Source organism: Danio rerio, chromosome 7, assembly GCF_049306965.1.
Source record: "Danio rerio strain Tuebingen ecotype United States chromosome 7, GRCz12tu, whole genome shotgun sequence".
NCBI classification, from domain to species: domain Eukaryota; kingdom Metazoa; phylum Chordata; class Actinopteri; order Cypriniformes; family Danionidae; genus Danio; species Danio rerio.
In genome coordinates, this window is record NC_133182.1 from 35,086,238 (window position 1) to 35,105,051 (window position 18,814).

The 18,814-nt window shown below is 38.4% G+C and overlaps 1 protein-coding gene across 2 annotated transcripts in view; it reads right to left on the reverse strand.

The window, feature by feature from the left end:
* Positions 1-618: 618 nt before the first annotated feature.
* The window catches only part of galr1b (galanin receptor 1b), a 69,380-nt gene continuing 51,184 nt past the window's right edge, over positions 619-18,814 (reverse strand). The window contains exon 3 of one of the 2 annotated variants that reach the window (XM_073906816.1): positions 619-3,995. In XM_073906816.1, the coding sequence (XP_073762917.1) occupies positions 3,678-3,995 (318 nt within the window). In that variant the 3' untranslated portion in view covers positions 619-3,677. The remainder of the gene's footprint in view (positions 3,996-18,814) is intronic. The other variant, NM_001327843.1, reaches the window with a different exon arrangement.

Here is an 18,814-nt window from a genome sequence, read left to right on the forward strand (position 1 = left end):
CAACTTCCTTTAACACACCTACATGCACTCAAAAAAATGATATGTTGGCTTTAATTAACTTTTTTATGTCAACAGGTTCCACGTAACCGAGTTAAGTTACCTTAAAGAAAGAATATTCATTTAAGTAAACTTAATTTAGTAACATAAAGGCAATGTAATGTTGTTTAGTTCAATCAACGTAACATTTATAATTTAGCTTTAATTTATTTACACTGTTAAAAAAATCTGTTAAATTTATGGAAAAATACCGGCAGTTAATTTTCTGTAAAAATACAGAAGTTTTATAGGACTGTTTAAATTTACAGAATATAACCGTATTCCATCATCTGATTCTATGCTCATTTTACAAAAACCTAGTTTAGCTCACAAAAACATAAAGTCATTCAATGCACTAATGTGTTCATGTGTGTACAATTAGCAAACAGATTTTCAGACTTAGAAAAAGCTTTATTAGCTGGTTCAGGTGTGTTAAATTGGGGTTGGAACTAAAATATGCAGGACACTGGCCCTCCAGGACCGAGTTTGGACACCCCTGACCTAGATGTACTTTACCGAAACATGTAAAATATGAATGGGAAGTTACTTGAATACAGGTGCTAATAACTGCGGCAGACTTTTAACACGTTAACGCTTTATTATAAGGGGTCTTCATAAGACTGTCATGAAACATTTATAATCATAACATGTCTTGAAAGTGAATGAGATTTTATGCATGCTCATGACAAATGTCATTAAGTAACATTTACTCAATTATGACATTTAAATGCAAAGATGACTGTTTGTTATGACAACTTGGCAGAAATGAATACATTACAACCAGTTTTTGTCTTACCAAGACAGCATAGCTTGTCATAAATCTGTCATAAATATAATTGTCATGAAGCCATTATAAATATGTTATGGATTTTATAACAGCTTCATTATTATTATTATTTTTTTTACCCCAAACCACAATGGTACAAGCTAAATTTGTCATTAAAATGTCATTAAATATTAATGACGCTCTTCAAAATTAATTTGACAGAGTAATGACAAATTCAATGAGACATTTTAATGACAAATTCAGTTTGTTCAACCAAATGTTCAAACTATTGTGTCAAATAATGCCTCGTGAGGACAATCATGTTCATGACAGGTTTATGACAAGTTATAGTGTCTTAGAATTGTCAAGCTGTCATGACAAAGATAAAGACAGGTATGTATATGCTTATGTTTTCACAGTAAACAATGTCATCTTTGCATTTAAATAACATAACCGAGCAAATGTAATGTGTATATTGGATGATGCGACGGCAGCCAGAGGATAACGTTGCCTGTGCGCTCACCACACACCAGCTTAGAGGGAGTAGAGAGACAATGATAAAGCCAATTCAGTGGATGATTGGGAGGCCATGATGGTTAAGGGCAGAGAGGGAATTTGGCTAGAACACTGGGGTGAAACCTACCCTACTCTTTATTAGGAGTGCCATGGGATTTTTAATGACCACACAGAGTCAGGAGCTTGGTTTATCTCTCCGATAGGACTGCATGTTTTCCGCTACATTCATTCTTCCATGGTGGGGGGCCATGCTAAAATTGATCCCGCCACGGCTACATTACAGCTCAATTAAAACATTGTTGTGTTTTTTTTAAATAGCGGGTGATAATCGCACCAAAACGTATTAAAAGGTAAGTGAATTTTAACATGACAAACTTTTCTGTAAGCGTAGTAGTGCTGTGCACTATTTGTTTAACTCTTTAGGGTTACGTGCTGACTGACTAACTGGCTAACTGACAGGTGCGTAATGAATGAGGCCAACAAACACGATGTATAGCCGTTTAACTTGCTTTAGGATGCATTAATGCAGCTCTGTAGGTCTATAAGAGACATTCATAAATATTCGCAGCAAATCTAATAAATGTTGGAGACATACTTGTTACATAAATGCACTAAATTGCATTTCAGCAGCATTTATTTGAGAGCGCACAAGAAGATCTGTGCTTGAGCAGCGCATATTTGAAGACGTGCAAGAAGTTTTGTGCACGAGCAGAAGAAATCAAAGAGCAAAGAGATTCGCATGCTCGTAGGCTGTTATATAAATGCGATCTCGAATTGTAATACTGCGCTCACAACATTTGTCATTGAAATAACGCCACAGGTAGTTGTTAGATCTGAGTAAAAAATGCCTGCTGCCACAGCTGGAAAAAATGCTAGAGGAAACACTGGCCTGCACCCACTGACAGCATAGTGTCCTCTTCACTATACAAGGGCATTAGGACTCACACAGACCACAGGATGAGCGCCCCCTGCTTGCAACACTAACACCACTTCCAACAGCAACCTAGTTTTCCCATGTAGTCTCCCATCCAGGTACTGACCAGACTCAGCCCTGCTCAGCTTCAGAGAGTAACCGGTTTTGGGCTGCAGGTTGACATGGCTGCGCCGAAGGTTTCATAACAGTCTTATGCACACCAATTCAAGTAAAGTGTTTCCTTTTTTTAAATAAAACTGCACTGTTTACAATAGTTTTCTCTTAATGAAAGCAGAGCAAAAGATCAAAGGGTCAAACAAACTATACATATTTTTTACAGCCTTATTATTTACCAAGAGTGATATGAAAATAATAACCAGTTACTAGTCTGCTATATAACGTCATTCCAAAGTTATGTAATCTGTGCAAAGATGGCATAGTGTGTTTTTTTGTTATCATTTGCAGTACTATTATATCACATTACAGTGAGAGCTGCGTTGCGATTTGGATTAAAGGCATGACTAGTGATGGAGGCATATTCACCCAACAGAAAACTGACCTGTTGGAAAATAGTCTTTTGTTTCTCAACACTTCAAAGAGACGTTCCTAAGCTTTGAGACTTTCTGATTCTAAAAGGAATCAGTGTTTATAAGAGCTTCTGTGCTGGTGTCTCGCAGAGAGATGCGAGTAATAGACTGGTGAGAGATGCACACATACACAAAGAGTTTCCACTGGTCTTTTGTTTAGGACAATCTCCGCTAAGTCAAACAGTTAACGATAAGCATCAGGACAGAGATAGCTACATCCTCTTTAAACAATAACCCACTTTAACGTGCTCGTAAAAGACTAGAAACTTAAACATACATTGTATTGTTTTTTTGAATTAGATATTTTTTATTATGTGACTTCTTATCGGGGGAAACTTTCAATTGTTTTTATTACATAATGAATATATAACCATAAGACTCTACGCGATACATGTAAACCAATGTCTCTTTAGTTTATAATTACAGCATACAAGTAAATATTAAGCTTTATGACATGTTTAAACTGAGACATGTTTGCTCGATTACAACATAAACACTAAGCAGAAAGGTGTTCAGGCAGCACAGATTGTTCACAATCACAGAAAGAGCAATTCTTTCAAACATATTAAAAAATATATAGTATAATAACGGATCATTCTGTACACGGTTTGAATTCTTTTCAATAACGTTAAATACACAATACGCCGTAAACATAAAAATGTAATAAAACATTTCAATGACAAATGCTATTTACACTTAAATAGTTTAGCCTAAGATGTAATATTAGGTTCATTTAAGAGTCCAAGTTACTCAAACTTTCTCAATGTAATCCATGCACCATGCTGTGAAGCGCGAACAACAATACAAATGTTTGCTTGATATTTTTAAAACATGTTACTATTTCGTATCAAACTTCAAGTCAGATGTTAGTGGTGGAATGCGTCATGGAGAAGTTCTCCATCCGAATGCGTACCACTTTCTCCACAGGTGGAGGAGAGTAAAAAAAACGGCATGTGAAGACCTGCTTGCAGGCTTTTCTAAAGTTTTCAGAGAGGAAAGCATAAAGAATGGGGTTGACGCAGGAGTTTCCATAGGCGAGGCAGTGGGAAATAATACGAAATGCAAAAGAAGCATCGTTCAGAGGGAACTGGCCGAATTCGACCCACATGGCGATGATGTGGTGTGGCATCCAGCAGATGAGGAATGCAGCCACAACCAACAACACCGTCTGAGCTGTCTAGAAGACAAAAAAGAAAAAGAAGATTGGTTAATCATACACATGACAACCTGTTTTTTTTTCTCTAAGGTATACAGAAACAACAAACATTCTTGAAATAATTGACAGGTTTTAAGGGTGTGAAAGTTACTCTTTAAAAACCTTCTCTATTAATAGATGACAAAATCTATCAGGACTCAACAGAGCATATGATTCGAAATGTTAAAAAAAGTCTGCCGTTATGGTAACTGGGACGAGGTTCACTATATGTGGGCTGACAATCAACAGCTGGACAGAAGGCCACAGAATAAAATGACCGGCTCAGGTGGCAGACAGGATCGTTCTGCTTTCTAACCTTAGAAATCTGAGGTTCTGTCTGCATTCTGAGCAGTTTGAGATACAGTTTCTTGCAAAAAAAAAATTGTTAAAGCAATATATTTTAAGAAACACAAACATTTAACTTTATATATTTGCTTTAAAGCTGAAAATGGGTTGAACAATGTGTGGACATATATGAGAAAGTTCAATTAAATGCAGATTTATTTCATATTTTAGAATAATTCTTCTTCTTAAAGTATCCAGTGTATCCAGTGTTAAAGTATAACGCTTCCAGTGCAGAAGTCAATTTTATACAGGAATATTTTGGGTAATTAATTATATTACTGCAGAAGCGGTAGCAGTCAATTTATTTTCCTTCAGACAGAAACTGGTTTCTGAAATACATCTCTCAAGAGAAATGTACAACTCAAATAACATGCTTGTTATGATCACCAACAGTGTTGCGCTTACAGACTGCTAGGCAACACTTACATTCAACTGCACTACAAATCCCATCATGCACTTCACTAACACACCTCATGATTGCAAAGAGTCAGCTGAAGCTGTTCAGGACTAATTACACAGACTATTTATGCACCTCTCAATCTCATACACACGTTGCTGAGTCTTGTAAGCTGTCAAGTGAATATTATGACAAGGTTTGTCTTGCCTTGTCTAGCCATGAACCGTTCTTTGCTATGTTTGTTTAATTGTTTTATGTTGTTTGCCTCCCAAATCAACCACTCGTCTGTTATTGACCACTCGATTTGCCTTTATGTTTTTGTTTGCCCCTGATTGTGACCATTGCCTGCCTGACCATTTTCTGTGTAATAAATCCTGCATTTGGATCCTCAAACCCATTGTCAGCATCTACTTCTGTGACAAGGCTTTCTTGTTGTAATTTAGACCCCAATAAATTAAATGGTTTACTATTTGAGCTTTAAGGCTTAAAATCATAAGATTTAAGATTGACAATATTCAACCATGCAACAACCACTATCAACAATTAAAAATGTTATAAAAAGACTCAAAATTATAATATTAATAACCAATAATACAATTTTTATATGATTAAATGATTAGTATGATATTACCGTCAGATAGGACTTTTCGTTGCATTTTGTGACATGATATTTCATTCACACACGGCTGTTTGGCACTATTCTCTGCACTTATTGAGTCAGTAAATCGCCACAGACATCTGCAACACGAAATGCTGAGTTTTGTTTTCTCTCACATTCGGTGTGCGGTATCAGATTTCATTAAAACAACACTCAGTTTGTAATGGGGGGCATGAATGAAATGTTCCTGAATGAAAGCGCCAAACTGCAGTTAAAGTCGAAAAAATTTAAAATGAAACACCAGAAATGACATGAAACTCTGGAGGAAATATGGATTGCCTGGGGAATTATGTGCTATAACATGTAAAACGGGATGATGAAAAAAACATCCAAAAAGCAACTCGTGTAAACACTCTAACCATATTAATGTCTTAAACAGATTAAGGCAAATTATTCGATCACTGATGTCCATGTAAACATAGTAATTTTTTTCTTTCAAAAAGATGAGATGTTTATGAGCTCTGCATTTAAAAAAGCAGACAACTTCCATCAATATGCATGTGTAAGTACTAGATATTTTTGGTTCATGTTCTTATGTGAAAATGCATTATTGTAACTTTAAAGTGGCATCAATTTAAACCAAGATAATTCAAGGCTGGTCCTTTTGCATCCTTTTGCTGATTAGCTCATAAATACAACTTTGTAGAATCAAATTAGCAAGAACCCTTTGTTAAAAAGCCCCTAATATGCATTAAAAAACACTTTCATTGTCTGATAGTATGCATTTATTTTTAGCTAATTATCCCAGCGACTCCTATATGACTCGTTTAGCGATTCATTTGTTCCCAACCTCCTGCTTAGCGCGATGCTAATCTGCGCTGATTTTTCTGATGACACAGTCTGTTGTGATTGGTCTACTGTTATTTCTCCTGGAAAACTCCCATAACCCCCCCCCCCCAATAACAATAACAAACAGCAGAGGATCGTGAGCTCTAAACGCATTTAAATCCAAAAACAAAGCTGCAGGTGGCGCATTTTTAACGTGGCTTTAGACATAATATGAAAATATAAAGAGTTAACCACATGCAATACAAGCAGTTACAAGTAACAAAACAAAATTAAATACATATTTTTTAAGCCAGAGAAAACAAGGAAATAAGTTTTAATAATTTAACAACTTCACAAAATATTAATTTTACAGAATAGAATTCAGACAAAAATGTCATAGATATTATAATTCAAAGGTGACTGTTTAAAAAAGTGAACGCCGAAGTAGGAAGAGCACATTCTTTCTCAACCCAAAGCCAAACTGTTTTTGATACAAGCCAGATGACAGCCTGTGAACCTTGTTGTAGGCTTAACAATGCACACCTCATCTCACGACAGAAACGAGGCTTCCTTTGAGTGGGCAGACGAAGCGCCACACCAGAAGAGGGATTGATGAGAGGAGAATGAACTCATTTACGACACTAAAATTAGCAGTAATGCGTAACGTTAGAGATGCATCCTCTAATGGATGTTATGTCGCAGCTCGGTTTAAAATCTATAAAATAAATGGTGCCTGGCAATATGAATGATGAAGAGCTCACTGTTTCCAGAGTGGCTGGAAGGGACGCCAATTTGAAGATTGCATTTATGCGGCAGGTTGTTTTTCGACACACCAGGAAAGCAGATATTCAAAGCTCCTCCAATATGTGAACTCATTAGCTCAGCCAGACTTATGATGTGTCTATAGTGGGCAGTGGCCATGTGGAGAGCATCTGCCAGCACAGATCACAGCCTGAGCCCACACAATGCGATTTGCTTAAAGGTTAAGTACAGCTTGTGATATTTCTGACAAAAGCTGCATTTTTAAAGTTAGGGTAATCACATGCTAATTTAGATTATATTTAATATATTTGGCAGATTTAGAAATATTTCAGTGGCACCAAGTGAAGTGCTTTAAAACAAGCTGGATACTTCAAACAGAGAGTGGGCGACTGATGGAGACAGAGAGAGACAGAGATAGAAAGAGAAAGAGAGAGAGAGAGAGAGAGGGACCACTGTGATTAGTCACAGGATAAGAGTCTAGGAAAGTGCAAGGAATTTTCTGGTAGATTGGCACTGTCCTCCTTGGGCCCTAGAGACACGCTTCAGCTCTTAATATCCCTTAGAGCTTGAGAGCTTGATTGAACGATTTAATATTACAAACGTTTAATGCTTGTTTTTGTTTCATGACTCTACCATGTGAAAGCTGAAGGCTGTATTTCAGAGAGATGAAAAGCATTGTTGGGTTGATTTATTATTTATTAAATCTGGACACAAATGAAAAAAGATCAGATGAGCTAATTTTAATGAGTGGCAGGCAAATTTAGCTGGTGAGAATATTTAAAGGGACAGACTTCACTGAAGACTTCACCTTAGGGCATCCAAGGCATAGATGGCTTTTTTGTCTTCGGGAGAACATCAAAGAAGGTGCATGGTCCTTGATGATTCATAAAACGAGACTGGCACTTTTAAGAGTGTACTGTATGACTCCTGACAATACATTAAAGGTCTAGTGAAGAATAAAGTTCTCTATTATCAATCCAGAGCATATGCCAAAAGCTGGGGTCCAAAGAAATGAAATGGAGAGAATGACAGTATGTACTGTAAATGTATTTTATACCACCGGGCCTAACATGAAGATGGACAAGTTACCATTATACCACCAACTCCAAACATTCATTCATTTATTTTCTTTTCGGCTTAGTCCCTAAAGGGGTCACAACAGCAAAATGAACTGCCAACTTATCCAACATACAGTATACAGTAAATTTATACAGTAAATGCTTGTCCAGCTGCAACCCAGTACTGGGAAACATCTATGCACACTCATTCACACACACACTACAGCCAATTTAGCTTATTCAATTCATCTATAGCACATGTCTTTGGACTGTGGGGGAAACCGGAGCACCAGGAGGAAACCTAAGAAAACAGGGAGAACATGCAAACTCCACACAGAAATACCAACTGGCCTAGCTGGGGGTCGATGCAGCGACCTTCTAGCTGTGAAGCGACAGCGATACCCACAGTGCCCACTGTGTCGCCCAACTCCAAAGATTACATACTTAATTGTATACTTTACAACAGCTTCTCTGCTTATTGTCACTGCTTCAGTATTTGATACCAATCATGACTTATTAACAGATCCTATTAGAATACAGCCTGATCTCATGAGGAAACTGAGTTGTTTTACGTTGTGTCAGTTTATTGGCTAATTCATATAGATTGATATCGTATAGTTGAGACGTATAAAATTGTACGATTTTTAAAAGGAGGCATGTCACCAAGGCCCACCCCTAAGCCCAACCATCATTGAGAGATTGTACTGAAATATACGGATGAGTAAAATCAGCATGCATTCAGCATACTCACTTAATCTGCATTTTTCAAGGTTTGAAAGTTTCAGTGTTGTATATAAATGTATTAAAAGCAACCATAAAAGACTTTGTGAAGCAGGCTGTTTTTAACTAAAACTTGTCCCACATGTCCCATTAAAAAGCCCACGTTAAACATCAAATTATTTTAAAACCCTTTTTCATGCATTTTAAATGAGGGAGCAGGATACCCACCTTCAGGAGCGATGTCACCCCCCCCCCCCACCCCACCCCCCTTCCGCCCAATTGGTGATGGCCTTGTTATGAGCCATGGGTATTCATTTTGTTTTGCCTGTAAGTTTTTTTTAATTCTCAAAGTGCCAGAAGCCACTAACTTGCACTTTATAAATCACCAAGGACAAATGTTTCAGTTAAAAATCTTCTTTCATGTTCTACGTAGGAAAAAGTTAACCTACATCTTGAATAGCCGGGGGAGAGTTAAGTAACAGCAAAATGAGACTTTTGGTTGAACTGTACAAGGATGTACAAAGAAGCTTTCCAAGAAATTCTGATCTAACACAAACACCGGGTACAGGTAACAAGACAAATGTGTAAAGGTTTGCACCATGACTACCACTCACATAAACAACAAAAAAAGCAACCCTGCTTGTCTTCAATATCGCTGACATGTTTTTTTTGGAAATAAAGCAGGAGATATTACAGGACAGGATCGGATTAATGTAAATCAACAACTGAAACACCAACTGCTTCCTTTCTCTTCATTTAATGTTTCTGAGTATTAACAATCTATTATACTTCTGTGGTGTTTACCACTGAGTGATTAAAATGAGACCAGATTTCCTTTAAACAGAAAAAAGATATTATCATTTACTCACTGCCATGTGATTCTAACTAGGTCTTTCTACAGCAGAATTTTTTGTCCATACAGTGCAAGTTATTTTAGATCCCTTGACTTTCATTTGATTGTATGAACAAACTATCTTACCTCATTAGAAAGAATAAAGTTTGGAATGATGTAAAAGTGTGAGAAAACATCTTTAAGATTTTAGTTTTAGATGAACTCTATAAGGGTGGCATGGTGGCTCAGTGGTTAGCACTGTCACCTCACAGCAAGAAGGTCTGGCTGGGCCAGTTGATATTTCTGTGTAGAGTTTGCACCTTCCCCCATGTTGGTGTGGGTTTCCCCCAGGTTCTCAGGTTTGCCCCACAGTCCAAAGGCGTGCGCTATAGGTGAATTGAATAAGCTAAATTGGCCGTAGTGTATAAGTGTATGTGTGAATGACTGTGTATGGGTGTTTCCCAGAACTGGGTTGTGGCATCTGCTAAAATATAGACTGGATAAGTTGGTGGTTCATTCCGCTGTGGCGACTCCTGATGAATAAAAGGACTAAGTTTAAGGAAAACAAACAAATGAATTAATGAATTTTTAAGAAAGTAAAAAATGTTTAATTAAAATTATTTTGAACAGCATGGTAACATTTAAAAATAAGGTTTCCAAGGGTATTAATGCTTTTGTGTAGTGTTTTTGCTAACACGAAAAAACAATAAGCAATGGATTTATTACTGCATTTATTAATGTTAGTTAATAGCAATAAAGTTGTTCATTGTTAGTTCATGTTAACGCCACATTAACTAATGTTAATAAGAATGCACTGATACATTTAGAATTAAAATGAATAAATACTGTTGAAGTAATGTTCATTATTAGTTTATGTTTATGCTACATTATTAAATGCATATTGCATTGCAAATATATAATGTAGTCCTATATTATAAAAAAGCTGTACGTTTCGGCAGGGCATTTCTTGTTCCTATTTAATAATGACAACATGCTCTACACAACTCAACTATGAACACAACAGACTACATGAACAATTATTAACAATGAATCATTCAAATCTTTACAGCCCTACGTATCAGTAAAAGAAATTGCATCTTATAATTAAACTGTGATCATATGGAGAAATGGATTAGTCAGTTCTTTAAAGGAACTATTTGAAATTATTTGAAAATGGGCTTCCCTAGAGTTGAGGTTTACCATTTCTAGGTCTAGCAGGAGCCCTTGTAGTCAACCCACACTCATTATAGATACGTACTCCTGTTTACATTTCTGGACACATGAAACATGTTTTGTTGCAGTTTTTGTTTTCACGAATCCGCCAGAGCCCATGTGTACACTTTTTCACATCTCAAATTTCTCTCACAAGTGCCATTCGGGTCTGCTCTTTTTACATAAATCCACCAGAGGCCCTTGTTGACTGACTGACCAACCACACACCCCACCTTCAACCTTTTTCCTTAAAATCAACCAATAGAGTTTTCAAAAGGACTGATTGACCCAGCCACTGCCTTCCCTAAACCCAACTGACAGCGTTTTCAAAAGCAATCCAGAAAAAGAAAAACCCTCACAGTCGCCTGATTTTTACCATGTTTTCAGGTCTTACCACATTTTCACCCTTTTATTATTATTTTTTTTTCAGTTTTTATTTGTTTTACCTGCTTTATCTGCTCAAACCCCATCATCACAGTCTACTCCTCTCTGTGTCTCAAGTCCACAGACGTATGGCCACTGAGCAAACTGGTAACAGTGGAAAAGCCGTCAAAACAGAGCTAAGCGGTCAGCTGGTAGCGCGAAAAGAAACATCATACCACTCATACTGCTCTGCGGCATCAACTGCCCCGTAGTGTTCACTTTAAAGACAAAATGCAGCCATAGGTAGCTCTGGCTACATAGTTCACGCTCCCTAGAAATGTATAAGGGGCGTTGTATTTACAATGAGACTGTGTTGCTTTGAGCTTAGCTTAGCACAAATGACTGATCATTGAAAAATCATCGAAATCATTAAAAAATGTTTTCATTTTCTGCTAGTCCTTCTACACAGAAGAGTATTTTTTTGAATGAGATACTAATGGTCAATGCAATTTAAACAGTCGAATCGAAAATAAACAGTAGGGAAAGTAATATGAGTCTACTTCTAAAAGGTGGAGTGTTCCTTTAACACTGTGTGAAAAAGCAACACAACCACTGAAACTAGATATCAAACTTTTCCAGTGAAATGAAAAAATATCCATCATAGCACCATTCATGAAGAAATATCAAAGGAATTAAGGTGAAATAGAAGCCAGGGCCACTAGTGAAACATCTTTCATCAAGCTTTCATTTTTAGTGACTGAAATTCAATAGCAAGACGAGCACCAGGGGAAGGCCTCCGTAACAATGAACAACATTTACACATACACAGAGAGGCATTTTCTTCCTTGCATTTGATGACCGACCTTAGCTCTGTCCACTGTTTCACAAACACAAGGTAAAACAACTGACATTATAAGTGAATGTGTAAATTTCCGATGGTGTGAATGGACTACAGAAAATAATGGGAAGCTAATAACAGCTCTCAGGCTGATTCAAGCATAATTACCGTTATTTTCCCTGCGCCACCATCCACAAACCCTGAAGCTCTGAACCCAGAGCCAAGGAAAACAAGTTGTTTATACAGCATGATTTGTGAAGGTAACAGCTTGCAGTCTGCTACTAAGGGCTGAAAGGGTCAGAAACCTGTTGTGATCCCCACTGTCCGTGATTATGTTTCTGTTCCTCTCTTCTCTGTCTCACCCTTGGTCTTCTTTCTCCCTCTTGCTAGTCTGTTTTGGCTTTCTCGCATGTAATTATGTTGTACCTTTCCCCGTCTCCTTTACTTTCATCATATTTTGGGCTTAACCTTCAAATACATAACCTTCAGTGTATATTCAGACATTCACCAGATGACTTCAATGGGTTTGTTCGGAAAGAATTCATTAAAGGTGCAGTAGGTGATTGTCTTCAGAAGCATTTTTGTTGTGCTGGTTGAAAGTCTCTTCACAGTCTAATAGTAATGATTAAAGTAAATAATCTGAATGTATTTATATGTATTTTTATATTGTGGGTGAGGCATAAAACAAAAAAAATGTTCATGTTCAATTTGTCTGTCAGCAAATTCAGATTTAAACAACTGCGCAGCCGTTTGTACGCAGCTCCGCCGACCGTGGCGCGTTCACGAGAGAGAGTATTTTGCATGATCGGTAAAAACCTACTAAATCAAAACTTTTTAAAAAGCTGAATCAATATTAGAGTTACCTTTGCACGCTGGAGAAAGGATGACACAATATCTGAAGGATTTCTCTTAGACAGGTAATGTTCTGTTTTAAAACTGTTTAAGCTTCATGCAAAGCTGATGTAACTTTAGATGTTGTTGTTACAAATGGGTTATATCATTACAGAAGTGTTGTTCAGCTATTCCACCTAGTCTCTTTCTATATTGCTTACCATGCAACTCTAAATATTTGCTCTGAAATAGCATGTCAGTTTGGCTTGCAGGCCGCCAAGCACTAGTCGCTTTTAACACATGAGAAAGGGTTCTTTTGCTGTGCTCGTGTTTAAGGAGGCGAGGCTCTAGACGGCAGGGGAGGGACCGTGGTTCAGAGATTTATGCTAAGCTGTTAGCATTATGTAAGATCACCTACTGCCCCTTTAATTTAGATTGATTGCGTTGATTTTGTAAGAGAGTGAATCATGCATAAAATATAATAAACAAATTATAAGCATAGATAAATCCTGTTATATAACAATAATGTTAAAATCAAATGTAAAATAACAATGCAGTGTAGTATATTAATTGAATAAAATCTATCTTTATTAACGATACAGTTGGTACAATTTCTTGTGTTTAAATACTTTAACCTCTCTTGAAATTCTCACAGTCATATGCCTTAAAATATAATTGTCACAATCACCAGTGATCTTAACTCTATAGATCACTGGAAAACATGCACTATCACTAACGGACTACAAAACCGCCATTTTATGGACTACATCTTCATACATGCACTCCGCTCACACACACGTTCCTCTTTCTGACTGCACACACATCATCGGAGAATTGTCAAGGGCTGATTACACACACTATTTAAGCAGCACATACATTCACTCCAGTCGCCGAGTCTTGTTTACATCCTGTGACATTACAACGCGTTTACTTTGTGTATACCCTCACCTTGTTACTCTGTTTATCCCTGCCTGTTGCCAGCCTTGTGACCATCTGCCTGTTATTGTAACCACGATTCTAGATTGCCTTCATACATCTGTCTGCACCCCCGTTGACCATTGCTTGCCTGACCTCCTCAATAAACCTACAGGATCCAAACTCTGTAGTCAGTGTCACCTCCCCTGGTTACAATAATACATACAATAAACTTTCACTCCATTACAGTTAAACTCTGCAGTGACTCTACAAATTTCATGCTCCGAACTGTGGTGTGGTGTATAATCCCAATTTAATATTACATATCCTCTAATGTGAGTATTGTGGATGCGCACATTACAATATTATTACTAAAACTATGTGATGTTGAGCCCTGCTAAGCTCAGATGATAAAACAATTATTCTGTCTGCATAAGCTGCACAATGCTTTAAATCCACTGCTTACATGGTAATGAGAGCAGTCTTTTTTCAACACCTTAATGCTCGGGTTCAGAAGGGTAATTACAAAGTGATTTGGAACGTGTGAGACTGAGCTATACTAAATAGGACTGCTAACAACTCAGGTAGTTTGTCAGAGATATGTGGAAAATTACTTGCAGATGTCCTTTCAAGAGCCCTGTCTAAACTGATGACAAATGAGGTGAGAGCAGAAAGGATTTATAAGCCCCTGGCTGTGTTAGTTTGGCATGTGAGGAATATCTTAAAAAATAATCTGTCAAGATTAGTTAATAAACCCAAGCAATAGATTGTTGTTGTTGTTTAATATGAATGCAAAGCTGTCTTAAGGCAGATTAAAAAGGTATTAACGTTAAAAGTTAGTGGTGAGTATGTTTACTTCATGTTCTTTAACCAATTAAGCACTTGTTTATACTCAGCTTTCCCTCGAAACTGGGAATTAAATAAATAAATTAAATACAAGTTCTATTATGCAATGGCTTACAAGGCAAAAAAGGGCATTTAAGCAAAATGTGATTTATACGCTACACGGCGCCTTATACACACCCAACAACAAGAAATCCACACTCCAATCAACTCCAGAGACACAGACATTCGTTCTTGAAGCAAAAAATAATAAGCTAAAAAGGAAAGATAGCACAAAAATGTTTCACTTGCCTCTGATTGAAGTATTGAATTCATTATATAATTGAAATTATGAAATTTCGACAGATATACTGTATACAATATTATATCGGAAGTCAGAATTATTAGCCCCCCTTTGATTTTAATTTCTTTTTAAAAATATTTCCCAAATGATGTTTAACAGAGCAAGGAAGTTTTCACAATATGTCTGATGTTTTTTTTGATAAAGTCTTATTTGTTTTATTTTGGTTAGAATAAAAGCAGTTTTAAATAAAAAAAAAGCATTTTTAAGGTCAAAATTATTAGCCCCTTTAAGCTATATATTTCTTCAATAGTCTACAGAACCTTCCTAGTTAACCTAATTAACCTAGTTAAGCCTTTAAATGTCACTTTAAACTGTATAGAAGTGTCTTGAAAAATATCTAGGCAAATATTATTTACTGTCATCATGGCAAAAAAAAAAAAAAAAACAGTTATTAGAGATGAGTTATTAAAACTATTATTTTTACAAATGTGTTAAAAAAATCTTCTTTTCGTTAAACAAATTGGGGAAAAAATAAACAGCAGGCCTAACAATTCAGGGGGGCTAATAATTCTGACTTAAACTGTATATACTGCTCAAAAAATAAAGGGAACACTCAAACAACTTAATGTAACTCCAAGTGTTCTCTTTATTTTTTGAGCACTTTACAGTCAAGCCCAAAATGATTCATAACCCAGGAAGATTCTAATAAGACCAAGGGTTTTTGTTAAAATAATAATAATAATAACAACAATACATTTTAATTATAATGCCCTTTTCTCAGACTCAGAGCACTTAGAGAAAGAGTAAAACCACAATAGAGAAACATAAAATACCAAAACCCAAATAATTAAAAATGATAAAAACTCATAGATTAAAAGCAATACTATAAAGATTAGTTTTAAGTTATTTCTTGAAGCAGTTCAGGAACTGGCGTTCCTGATGTTTGTAGGTAGAGCATTCTATAATTTGGGTGCGCGGTAGGAGAACACCCTACCTCCCATAGTGTTGAGTCTACAACAAGGCTGGAACAAAGTAAGACCCAAAGCAGAGTGTAAACAGCAGGAAGAAGAAGATACAGACACCAAATCCCAAATATAATCAGAACAGAACCATGAACCGCTTTTATATGTTAAAATCAATGTGTGACTTAACAGGTAGCCAGTGTAGCTGTTAAAGTACAGGGGTAATGTGAAAATGAGACGATGTATGAGTCAACACATGTGCAGCTGAATTTCGAATATATTGAATATAAATAAAAGCTGAGAAATATATTTTCTCCCCACAGTGATTACTCTTATATGTTATCTTATCTTTCGGGAGAAGCCTGTGACATTTAAAAGAACTTGCTGCTTGAATAAAAGTACATTTAATTCAGAATTCACAACATAAATAATATAAAATAATAACTCCATATAGAGTTACATTTTAGTTACATCTACAAAATTTATTTTCAATAACATTAATTATATTTGAGTAACTTTTTTTACCTGTATAGTAACTACTCATTTCTTATTGATAAATAATGTGCATATTTAATGCTAGTTCTGAAAGAAAATCTGAAAAGATTTTTGCATTAAAATGTCAAAACACTATATCAAAAAACAAAACAAAACACTAGAGCATTTGTCTTATACACTGTATATACTGTATAGCAAGTCAGTCATTCATTATTGTTTAACGCCATTTCTGTCACCAAAAGTTAATCTATAAACCAAAAACATGAGGGTCACTGAATACCCAAGAAGATTTTTACAAAAGAAAAGCAGTAAAAGAACGTTCGAGGTTACAGAAGTAACCCTTCGTTCCCCGAGGAGGGGAACGGAAGTGCCATGAATGGGAGGATTCGGATCAGAAGCCGCTTATCTGGAGAGTATTGAACGGGCCAATGAATGAAATTAATTGGCAGCGTAAGCTTGCGCAGGTGTGCGACATCTGCAATCATCTCAGCATATAAGCACACCTGAAGCCAGCAGACGCCATCCTTTTAAGCTGAAGAGACTTTCAAACAGCTAAGGGACAGTCATTATGGCGACGGAATATGGCACTTCCGTTCCCCTCCTCGGGGAACGAAGGGTTACTTCTGTAACCTCGAACGTTCCCCTTCGGTTGGGGAACTTCAGTGCCATGAATGGGAGAATATGGAAAGCGCCATAATGACTGCACCTTACCAACACCCCCGATGAGGAGATAGTCAAGCAAGCGTGACGCACCCACATCATGGGGGGCGCGGTCCTCCAACGTGTCCCTGGCCCTAATTTATCCTACTTCAACAGAAGTTTTACGGATTTAGATATATTTTTTGGGAAGTCGTGAGCATCTAGATAATTCTAGGAAATACGACAGTACGTTGGGAAGCGTGCAATCCCGATAGGGAGGACGCTGCGGAGGCCATCCGTTACCCAAGGGGGGGATAGATGGCAGAATTTACCTATGGACTAGCCCTAAAAAGGGGGAGTACGCATAGCAAAGAGTGGTTAGCGGAGAGGGAAGACACGGGTCCGCCCAGGGGGGGGACTTAACCGTGGCGGAATAAGCATATGGGATCGCCTAGTGGGGATCACGCATAGCAGGCACCTATACCCAAAACGCGGGCTGACCAGCGGGCAGACCTACAACGTAGTGGGCCAGCAAGTGACTCCTCCGCTGAGTCAGTGCTGGGGGCCACGGAGGAATCTGCAGGGCTCACCTGACGGGGAACTTTACTGACAGATAAAAAAGGCGCACGTACCTCCGTGTTAGGGAGAATGGCGCAGCAAGCGTGTTTCAACACCCTACCGAGTTGTCTCCTCAATCACCAAAGGGTTACCTAATACCCTTGAGGAAACCGGCTCCACTCGCAGATTGTAAAACCTTGCAAATGTGTTGGGTGTCGCCCAGCCCGCAGCTCTACAGATGTCTGTTAGAGAGGCGCCGCGTGCATGCGCCCAAGAGGATGCAACGCTCCGAGTGGAGTGTGCACGTACTCCCGGGGGACACGGCTGACCTCGACTCGAATAAGCGAGTGAAATGGCATCCACAATCCAGTGGGATAATCTTTGTTTCGATACGGCACTTCCCTGCTGCCGACCGCCATAACAGACAAAGAGCTGCTCAGATGATCTAAAATTCTGAGTATGGTCCACATAAATGCGCAGAGCGCGAACTGGACAAAGTAAAGAAAGGGCTGGGTCTGCCTCCTCCGGGGGCAGCGCTTGCAGGTTCACTACCTGATCTCTAAAGGGGGTGGTAGGAACCTTGGGCACATAACCGGGGCGGGGTCTCAGGATAACGTGAGAGTAATCCGGCCCGAATTCCAGGCACGAGTCACTGACCGAAAATGCCTCCAGGTCCCCGACCCTCTTGATGGAGGCCAACGCAACCAGCAGAGCTGTCTTCAGGGACAGAAATCTTAGAGATACTGATTCGAGTGGCTCAAAGGGATCGGATCGCAGACTCGTGAGAACGAGGGCGAGATCCCAAGAGGGCATGAGAGGGGGGCGAGATGGATTAATTCGCCTAGCACCCCTAAGGAACTGGATGACCAGGTTATGCTTTCCCACGGTGCCGCCAGCTACCGCGCTATGATAAGCGGAGATGGCGGCCACGTAAACCTTGAGAGTGGAGGGCGACAGCCTGCTGTCCAACTTCTCTTGAAGGAAAGAGAGCACAACACTAATCTGGCAATTTCGGGGGTCTTCTCTGCGAGAGACGCACCATTCAGTGAATAGACTCCACTTCAGGGCGTAGGCGCGCCTCGTGGAGGGGGCTCTAGCCTGAGTGATGGTATTAACCACCGCAGTCGGTAGGTTACCTAAGTCTTCCTCGCGTCTAGGGACCACACGTGGAGGTTCCAAAGATCGGGGCGAGGGTGCCAGATGGTGCCCTGTCCCTGAGAGAGTAGGTCCTCTCTCAAAGGGATCCGCCAGGGGAGGGCCGTCGCGAGGAGTGAGAGCTCTGATATCCAGGTCCGGTTGGGCCAAAGGGGCGCAACTAGCAG